The sequence below is a fragment of the Microtus oregoni genome, unplaced genomic scaffold, assembly GCF_018167655.1.
Source record: "Microtus oregoni isolate MIOR12 unplaced genomic scaffold, Mior012 000050F_010, whole genome shotgun sequence".
NCBI lineage: Eukaryota > Metazoa > Chordata > Mammalia > Rodentia > Cricetidae > Microtus > Microtus oregoni.
In genome coordinates this window covers 227701-238626 of record NW_024543234.1, presented here as the reverse complement: position 1 = coordinate 238626, position 10926 = coordinate 227701, and the positions used below count along the sequence as shown (strand labels likewise).

The following is a 10926-nucleotide window of genomic DNA, read 5'->3' as shown; positions in this document are numbered from 1 at the left end:
GCCTGTAGATAACAATGAACAAATATTTGATTGTCTACCGTGGGCAAGGCACTGTACTCAAAGAGATTGCAAACTACCGAAGTATGTTTACTTCTAATGAGTAAACGAGGTAACAGAGGCTACTCCTTGGGGAACCTTCTTACAAAATAACTCACAAAGAAAACTGGAGAGGAAGAGGTAGTAAAATCCTTTCTACTAGTGCCAAAGCAATTAAAAGTAGGGATCTGAACTTACTCCCGGCTCAGTCGCTGATAGCATATTTCAGCAGGGCTTGGAAAACCAGGTTTGTGTTTGAAATATTCCAGGAGAGGTGACTTTCAGACTTGTCACGTGGGATTCCCAAGAGTCCAGTTCCTCATTCCAATTCACTCCGTGTTTATTAGCTGGAACGGTAAGAAGAAAAAAGTCACGGCAGGAAGTCATCCAATCCTCATATATTGATATGCAGAGTAAAGTTGATAGTGTTAGAATTCCGAAGAGAGTCTGGCTAAAGGTTGTGAGTCTGTGTGTGTCCAGCTGGAGGAGGGACAAGCAGAAGGGAATGTAGATAAAGTGAGCAAGAGCTGATGCCGTCAGAGCTTAGGTTGCTGGAGCTGAGATCAGTTACCTGCCTGCAACTGAAATTTCAAACTTCTGTTTAGAGAGGACATTAGTGGACAATGGTGACTGATAGTTGGAAATATCTGCAGACATCTTAAGTTTTATGATCAAATGAACAAGCAATGGATTGGAAGATGAAGAACAGGTTTTTCCATTGCCTGGCAATCTTTGCCTTCTTACTTCAAAGTACAGCATCGTTTTCAACGAATGCCTATGTGACTGTGACTTACTTCAACAAGACCAGCAACGATACCATAACAGATACATGTGAGTGTGGTGTCTACGGCTTAGCCTCACGAGTGGCGAACGCTATGGGAGTGGTGGGCATCCCTAAGGACGGTAACTATCAAGCTTGCGACCAGAACACTGAATTTACTAACACTGATAAGCCCTGGATAGCACTGATAGAAAGAGGTAATTGCACATTTTCTGAAAAAATTCAAACAGCGAGTAAAAGGAATGCTGATGCAGTTGTGATTTTCAATTCTCCGAAGACCGGCAACCAGACAATACAGATGGCAAATTTTGGTAAGTCCTGATTGAGGCCTGAGAGAATTCATGTTTACATTTGACTTAAAATTGTATTTCCGTCTAGATTTAATGGATGATCTGGCAAAGAAATTAAGTCTTACAATTTTACATTAAGTTTCCTGGCCCAGCACTACTTGCAATTATTTTATTCTTAGTCAATATTCTTAATTTGTCCCAAGGACAGGAAGACCTAGTGAAATGATTCCTACTTTCAGGTTTATATACCTTTATTAGTTTCTTCAGCATGTGTTATGCAACTGCTTTTTAATATGCTGTGCCTTTACCTCTGTCAACATCCAAATAACATTTCAATTTCGGTGTTATTTCAAATTTCTCAGCTGGTTTCACTGTCTCCCGGCAACTGGTTCTGTGTGTTTCCATGAAACTGTAAAACCGATCCATTAGTATTATTAGACAATAGCAGACTATAAGCTGGTGAAACTGGCAGAAAGGAGTCTCTGACGCTGCTGTACACATGAAGATTTGGGTCTGTCTAAGGGATGAATACATGTAAATGACTCCATAAGAAATGTTCCCCATTAAAAAGTCCACAGAAGAATAATTCTTATCAGAACTAAAGCTTTTCCTTTGGAAAGGTGTTCTAATGAGTTCTTCAGTAAACCATTACATCTACTTTATTTACTGTACAAGGGAAGGTACTTCTGAGAATTCACTTTAAAAGTAAATGGTTTTGGGGGTCTGGAGAGATGGCCCAAGTGGTTAATAGCATTGGTTTCTCTTCCAGAGGACCCGGGTTCAATTCCCAGCACCCATATAACAGCTCACAACTATCTGTAATTCCAGTTCCAGAGGATCTGATACCCTCACACAGACGTACCTGCAGGCAAAACAGCAATGCGCATAAAATGAAAGATTAATTAATTTAAAAAACCTAAAACAGCAGAAAAGTAAATGTTTTTCTAAAGTTGTGAAGAAGTAGACTTCAGAACCCAGTCATTTATTCTGTGACTAGGTATGTGTATTTATTTACCCCAGACTTAGCCAGAAGGCCTGCGAGGGAGGGTTATTTCAGAGAAAGAGCTATAAGCAATTGAATTCAGTCTTTTGGTGTTTATCATAGGCAAGAATTGTCTATAAGAAAATAACACAAGTAGATTTAAGCATATTTCAGAACCATGAAAAGGAAAGATTAATAATAGCACCCAAAACATGGAAGTTTCCTAACACTGTTCAGAAGGCAGGCTGTTCCTCTTCTGACTCTAGGACCATCATCTGGAAGAGTCTTTCAGCAGTACCCAGTTATTAAAACCACTCCAGCACTCTACTCGCTGTCTCTTGTAATCTGCCCTAGGCACTGCTAGGGGTTCCGCTGAGCACATTTCTTTTTCAAGCTAAAACAATCTCATTAGCCTCCGCTGAGTATTTGTCTACTTTTATATGTCCGCCACGCCTTTAATCCCAGCACTCGGGAGGCAGAGGCAGGCGGATCTCTGTGAGTTCGAGACCAGCCTGGTCTACAAGAGCTAGTTCCAGGACAGGCTCCAAAACCACAGAGAAACCCTGTCTCGAAAAACCAAAAAGAAAAAAAAAAAGAAATAGAGTAATGCAGTTTTCTAGTGAAGATTGGAGATTATGCCTAGTCTGGGAAACAAACAAAGACTTCCTTTTTATTCGAGCTTCGAGATCCTGGGTGCTCCGGGTTTCTTTGCCTGTGCACAACCATATTCTACCATTGACGCTCCTGCTGTTTTAAAAATACAAACAGCATCTAGGTAAATATTAGTCTTGTTCTTGAAACTCTCTTCGCAAGTGTACAGTGGAAACTAATATTGTGTGAAATATGAGTGCCCTGCTGCTGAATTTAAAATATTTACCACAGGTCACTCGTAGTAAAACTCTTCAAAAGACATGCAGACCCTCATGCTAATATGTGTCTCTGAACAGACTTTTGAACAGGAAGCACTACTACTTATATGATACTTGCATGAGCAACACTTTTTTTTTTTGGTTTTTAGAGACAGGGTTTCTCTGTGGCTTTGGAGCCTGTCCTGGAACTAGCTCTTGTAGCCCAGGCTGGCCTTGAACTCACAGAGATCCGCCTGCCTCTGCTGGGATTAAAGGCGGGCGCCACCACCGCCCAACACGAGCAACACTTTCCTAAAGACCACTAATCTGTTTGGAGATTAAGCACGCTAAGCCAAGTATCATGATACACCCTGATATCAGAACTGCTCAGGAGACTGAGGCCCGGGAATGAAGAATTTGAGGGCAATATACGAAATAAAATGAGATCCCCACCTCAAAACAGATACAAAATAAAATAAGCGTACTCTAAAAAGTTAGCATAGAAGCCAGATGGCAGTGATTCATGGCTATAATTCCAACACTTGGAAGACAGGGACAGGAGGATCATAAGTTCAGAGCCAGCCTGAACTACACAGTGAGATCCTATATCAAAAATGAGGGAGAGAAGAGTGGAGAAATGAGAGAAGGAAGAAGGGATGAATGATGAGGAAAGAGAAATAGAGAAAGGTAAAAAAGAAAAAAACCAATGAAGTAAGGAAGGCTAGAGAAACATTGCTGCAGCTAGATGCAAGAAGTGCTGCATTTCTGTTATTGCACAGCGGGGACCTAAGAGAGCAAGATGCTGTAAGCTGTATTCAAAGCAAAAGAAGGACATTTTTATGGCTTCATCATAAATAAATAAGTGTTTGAGGGGTTAAAGATTTACCCATACGTATGTATGAATGTATGTATGTATGTATATCTATCAAAACATCATAAATCTCATTAGCATATACAACTTTTATGCTTTTATGTGTCAATTGAAATAACAACCTAAACAAGAAAAGACAGAAAAATCATAACTGCAATAATTAACATTTTTGGCATATAACAATACACCTTTCTTTCAACGAGTATTGTATCTTTAACAGTGAATGATGTCAACTGTGAATGATTAAACCAGTAACTTCGGCTTTGTCCTTGTTGGTATTGTCACTGCTAACTAGGAAGGATTTCTTCCTTCCTAGAAATGGCCCTCATAGAGAAACTACCTGTGATGCAGGTGATACATATAACACAGAGTGTTTATTTCACAACATAAGGAGAAGTGAATTTGTACGTACTGTCTTTTCCTTAGTGTTTTCTTCTATTTGCTTTGCCACAGAGGGGAAAGGAACATTGCACCCTCCCACAAGAGCATATGGGTTGACTTTCTGCCACCTCGAGCTTTGTCAAAACTGGAGACCACCATTTCAGAAAAGCAATCTAGTACCTGCAACTCATGATCCTAACCACTCACTCCTTCCTGTTCCTCCTCCCTTTCCTTCAGCTCCAGTTTCCCACTAGGCCTGACTAGTCCTTTCTCTTGAATGGTATACGGCAGGGTTTGGAGGTAGGCAAATCAATGGAGAAGTGATGTAATTGCATTATAATCGCAGAAATAAAATGTAAGAAGGTCTGTACTTTAAACATGTTGAGTTTATCACTCAGTACAACAAAAGACAAATGTGCACTGTTAGAGACCATGAAGGATCTCCGCAAGACTGCATATGCTTTAGGTGACTTAAGGAAGCAGGACGTTGGCTAACCATCTTACTTGGCTTGAAATTATAGCAATTACCAGGGTGTTGGGCTTTCAGTGCTAAAACCAGGAAGCTCCAGGCCAAAGCAGGACATATTGAGCATATCTGGGTTGATTTTGGATTTGTATGCCGTCAGAAAGTCAGGAAAAGTCATTGGTGGTTTTTTTTTTCTTTTTTCTATTTATTTAATTATTTATTTATTAAGGATTTCTGCCTCCTCCCCGCAACCGCTTCCCATTTCCCTCCCCCTCCCCCGATCAAGTCCCCCTCCCTCATCAGCTCGAAGAGCAATCAGGGTTCCCTGACCTGTGGGAAGTCCAAGGACCACCCACCTCCATCCAGGTCTAGTAAGGTGAGCATCCAAACTGCCTAGGCTCCCCCAAAGCCAGTGCGTGCAGTAGGATCAAAAACCCACTGCGATTGTTCTTGAGTTCTCAGTATTCCTCATTGTCCGCTATGTTCAGCTAGTCCGGATTTATCCCATGCTTTTTCAGACCTAGGCCAGCTGGCCTTGGTGAGTTCCCGATAGAACATCCCCATTGTCTCAGTGTGTGGGTGCACCCCTCGTGGTCCTGAGTTCCTTGTAAGTTCTTTTTTGTTTTTTATATAAATGGCAAAGATCAGCCAGACACTACAACCATCATTTTGGAAAAAGCAATAGCCATTTACACTAGCTAGATAGGGGCTACTTAGTCAGTTTTTATTTTGTGGCTTTGACTTGTTCACATTTAGTCTGTATTCATACATGATCACAATTTATCACTACTGCCTTGATGCATCATGGTCACGGGATGACCTTCTCTGTTGCTGATGCTCTACAAAATAATTTATTGTCAGTAAGAATAAGCAAGGCCAAATTGCTAGTGCCATGCTAAGTTGTGGACAACAGGGGACACTTCTTTCTTCCCCAATGACAATCTACTTTGTGCATGCCCATACAGTTGTGTAACTGTGATCTATCTCCCCAGTAACTTTGCATAGTTCTGGGCTTCCCTGACCCAAAGAGGCTGTCTCCAAGGATGCAATAAACCTCCAGGACTTTTTTGCACTCTTTGCTCATCATAGTTTTGTGATATAGGAACCAAATGTCCTTATTCCTGCACCCTGGCTATTTATGTTCTTCATCTGGCATTTTTTCTATAAGTGATACCTGCAGCTACAGGAGAAAGCAAAATAATACTAATAATAACAATAATAATGATAATATATGAACTCATCCTTGGAAATAAACACCTGATGCAGCCCCCCAAGTCACTGTGTGCTTGACTTGGCATTTTTTTCTGTATTTTAAACACTTTGAGAATGTACTGTATTCACATCCCTTTCATCCCAGAAGGTCCCATAACTCCTCCCGTGTCCCTGCCTCTATTCCTCCTCAACTTCATGATCTCTTCATCAATTATATTTTTTACGTATCTATATACACATGCATATAAAAGCACTATCTGCTGAGTCAATTTAGTGTGCTCATATGTATTCACTTCTAGAGATGACTACCTGGGATTGAATAACTTATCATGGGGCTTGTCCCTGGAAAAGACAGATTCTCCCTTTCCTGGTAGCCATTAATTGTATATAACTCTTCATCTAGGGGTCAAGCCTTGTGAGATTTTCATTATCCGTGTTTGTGCATCAGTTGGTGTAATTATTGTGCAGATCTTGCTTAGGAAATCATGCTGTTTTCATAAGTGCAACTTCTTGCCATCAATGGAACACATATTCATGACATTAGAAATAAGCTTACCTAGCCATAGATTAAGGGACCAAATTTTATTTCAACATTTTTTCAAAATTATAATATATAATATATAATTATATTATAATTATAATATATAATTATAATTAAAATTTCTCTCTTGCTTATCCTTTCTCCAGAATCTCCCAAAGAGGGGTACCTCGTTCATTTTCAAATTCTTCGCCTACTTTTTTTCACTAGTTGTTAGTGTGTGAATATATGTGTATGCACATGAATGTATATTGTTACCCAACATGCTTAGTCTGTATAATGCTATGTATATATGTTTTCAGGGCTAACCATCTGATATTGGATAACCAATTTGAGGGCACACCTTTTTTAAAAATTGATTTGCATTTATTTTGTGTATATACTATAATCTAACAGGTATCAAATGTAGTCTTCAGAGTTTTGATTTGCATTTCTCTGATGAGCAGAAATTTAAAGAATTTCCTATATATCTGTTGAATATTTATGTCTTCCTTTTAGAAATATCTCTTCATGTCTATGTCAATTTTGTAAACAATGAATGTTATCTTTAATGAATCATAAATATTTTTTCAAAGATTTATGTTGTGAATTTTATGCTTGTAGAACTTTATGCCAGAAGAGGGTATCAGATCCCAGTAGGTGATAGTTATGAGCCACCATGTGGTTACTAGGAATTGAACTTAGGACTTCTGGAAGAGCAACCAGCGCTCTTAACTGCTGAGCCATCTCTCCAGCCTATCTATTGTCCATTTTAACACAGTAATTTATTTTCTTATTGAATTCTTTTCATGAGTATTAGCCCCTGATCCAAGCTATGACTTTCAAGTGTTTTATTTTACTCTTCATCAAAACAAGCATTTACCATGCCTCACCCCCTCCCGTTTTTTGAGACAGTGTCTCACATATTCGAGGCTGCCCTCAAACTCACTATGTAAGCAAGGATGACCTTGAACTTCTGATCATCAAATGTGTGTAGAAGTCAACGGACACTTGTGGGAGCTGGTTCCCTCCTCCCTGCACCATGTAGGTTCCAGGAATTGAACTTGACAGCAGGTGCCTTTACCCACTGAGCCATCTTAGCAGTCCAACAATGCTTTCTAAACACTCCAGAGACAGGCACCAAATTCTATGCCAGATATACAGGAAAAGTCAGAACTCCTGAGTTATTTAAACTTAAATTTTAGGACATGTAAGTACTCACTTGCCGAACAGACAAGTTTTTTTAAGTTAAATAAACTATTTATGGATAAGTTGCCTTAAGAAATGCTTATATTTGAATTGCAGTTTGTGTCAGCAAAGCTAAGAATTTGAGAAGGATAAACTAGTCCTTCTTATCTTTTTGACTGTGTCTAATGAAGTGAATTGCAGGGTGAGATTAACTGCATTTCACAATCCCCAGCACTCACCAATTTTAGAGCAACGAAGTATGTGGAAATGAAGGATTTGATCGGTGTGGAAAATTCCCCCGCTGTATAAAAATGCTTTCTGTGGAAATGAAAGGGGAAATAAAACCATATTATACAGGTGAAGTTAGAGGACAATCAACTCCCCAATAAGATCTGAGATTCACTATGTATATAAACAAGAGGGTAATATAAGTGAACTGACTAGTTCTGCCCTACATGGGCATTAGATCTGACTGGCTATATCCATCCTCATGGCGTCATCCTCATTCTCAGGCCACCACAAGAGATTCTAACTGATCTCCCCCATCTCAATCCAAACCTATCCTGCAACCAAAGTCATTTCGTGGGGCCAGGGTTTTGTGTTGCCCACACTGGTTTCAGAACTCTTTGTAGCTGAGGAGGACTTTGAGCTCACAATCCTTCTGCTGGCACTTCTGGAGTGCTGAGATTCCAAGCCTGTGTGCCACTACTCTGATTTGCGCAGTGCTGGGGATTGAACCCAGGACTTTGTGCATGGTGGACAAGCATGCCAGCACCTAAGATCCATTCCTAGCTCTCAAAATAGCTTTTCAGGAGAGGCAAGTCTCAGCTGTCTGCCATCCTGCTGTGAGGGAACCACCTTTTCAAGCCATTACTCATCCAGAAACCACCTGACTACTGCCTGCCATTCTGACTTCATCTCACACTCTGAGTACTAACCACAGTGGGCTCTTTTCGCGTCTCCTTGTCCAGTCAACACTTTCTTGTCTTAGCACTAGAAAGTAACCTTTGACACTCCTTGACCTTCTCTCTTACATCTCAATCAGCATGAAACCCTACTCATTCCACCTCCAATACCCTTCCTTACACCCTTTTTCTTTTCCTACCTCTCCTGATTTTATCCAAGTCCAGGTCAGCATCATCTCTTACCCAAACTACTGCAAGCCTCCTTGTGACTCTCACCCTCCACAGTGTCTGGGAAAGTGGCCTGTAAAAAATATACTTAACCCCATCTTTATTAATATCCAGACTTTCTCTGTGCATGCTATAATGTCGTACACTGCCAAGCTTCTTTCTGGTATTCTTTCTGGTGTGTGTGCTTGTGTGCACGTGTATGTGTGGTTTTTGCGCATGTCTGTTTGTAGGTATACTCTCCTGTGCATGTACATGTGTATGTGTGGTTTTTGCGCATGTATGTTTGTAGGTATACTCTGTGCGTGCACATGTGGACGCTAGAGGTCGACCTTGGGTTCCTTCTCCTGTTTCTCTCCACCTTGGTTGGTTGTTCTTTTGTTTTTATGTTGTTTGGCTGTGTTTTTTTTTTCTGTCTTTCCCTTCTTCCTTCCCCTCCTTACTTTTTGAGACAAGGACTCACTGAACCTGGACCTTGCCTGTTCCAATAGACTGGCTGGCCAGCATTACTCCAGGACCTGCCTGTTTGAACACTCCCATAGTGCCGAGGTTATAGACACAGTCTATGACACATGACTTATTACATGGGTGCCAGGAACCCAATCTCAGGTCCTCACTATTATGCAGCAAGCACTTCCCTCTGTGAGCTGCATGTATTTCACTTACCTTTCCCTCTGTTTGAGTCATTTCTTATTCTTTATACTGTAATGTTAACTCCAAAATGACTATTACAACCAGTCTAGTGCATGTTATTTACTATCATCCCCCAAAATAACAATCCCAAAATCTTCCAAGTTGGGTTTGTTATTTCTGCTCTGGGTATTCTCTGCACCACGGCCAGCCATTACTGCCTTCCTATATAGGTCAGCTACACCATTGATCTCCTCTGAATCCCCTAGGGACTTATTTTTATTCTTCAGATAAAATCTAAATATTCCCACACCTGAAAGGATTTGCATCATTTACCTTACTCCCCCAACCCAGCAATCCAGTCCACATCAACCACTATGACCATTTAACAATCTGTCCAATTTAGGAAGCTTTGCTCCATGAGCTCCTTTTTGCCTGCTTGTCTTTCTGTCTCTGAATCCCAGTTGAAAATATCTCTTCTAAGAGGTTTTCCTTAACCATGCCCACATTATTTCCCAATTATTTTTAAAATCTCTTAAAATGCACAATTAATTGTCACTTGCTGACTGCCTGTCTATCCACTCAGACTGTGAGTTCTAAGACCATATAAACCACAGATGTCTTTGTATTTTTCTTGGGCTGAGGCTGCAACATCAGCTTCACTCCTTAAAGAACTCAAGTTTAAGTCAGTGGTGCTCAACCTCTGGGTCTCAACCCCTTTGGACATCAAATGACCATTTCACAGGGGTCTCCTAAAACCATAGAAAACCATGTATATACATTATAATTCATAACAGGAGCAAATTACAGTTATGAAGCAGCAACGAAAATAATTTTATTATTGGAGGTCACCACAACATGAGTGAGAAACCATATTAAAGGATCACAGCATTAGGAAGGTAGAGAACCAGTGGTTTAAAAGATTGAAGAGGAATTCCCCTCTGTAGAAGAAAGGATGGGTATAATTAAGTGAAGTTGATTAGATAAATTTAGCAAACTATTGTACTTGAAATCATTGTCACTTTTGCAGATATAAGTTGCAAATGAACTGTTTCTTTGCATGAAAACAGTATCTGATTAGAGTCCTCCTTTGACTACCAACTCTGATTGTTATTCTGTATGTAACTTCTTAGGCTTTCCCCATTTTTTCTACATACTCATGCTCTGTGGCACATGCACACACACACAAGTAAATTAGTGTAATAATTCTTTTAAATAAGATTTTGAAAACTGACTGGAACATGACATGTCGAGGCTAGGAAATAAGTCATCTGTGTAATTCACGAATCTGTGTAAACATACGAAGCTCTTCTATAACCCGGCTTCCCCATAACAAGGTCTTAGTGCCTCTCTCATACTTCCAGGCAGGTCTCAATGCTTCCCACCTCTCCTGGGGGGTCTGGGTACCTAGAAACATAGCTCCATAAACAATTATTTGTTTATAAAGACATAAAGGTATAATGTTTTGTGGACCCTGATTTTCAGACAGATTAAAATGAGTATAATCATTGTGATTTCTTTAAAGTATACATTTTCTTCATTTTAGAATTGAGGAATGGATAATATTTTGTCAGAAAAAAATGTGCTTTTTTTG

The 10926-nt window shown here is 40.0% G+C and overlaps 1 protein-coding gene across 1 annotated transcript in view; it reads left to right on the top strand.

The window, feature by feature from the left end:
- The first annotated feature begins 420 nt into the window (after positions 1 to 420).
- Positions 421 to 10926, top strand: part of LOC121436948 (E3 ubiquitin-protein ligase RNF128) — a 106469-nt gene continuing 95963 nt past the window's right edge. The window contains exon 1 of the mRNA XM_041636861.1: positions 421 to 1128. Coding sequence (XP_041492795.1) covers positions 723 to 1128 — 406 coding nt within the window. The 5' untranslated portion in view covers positions 421 to 722. The remainder of the gene's footprint in view (positions 1129 to 10926) is intronic.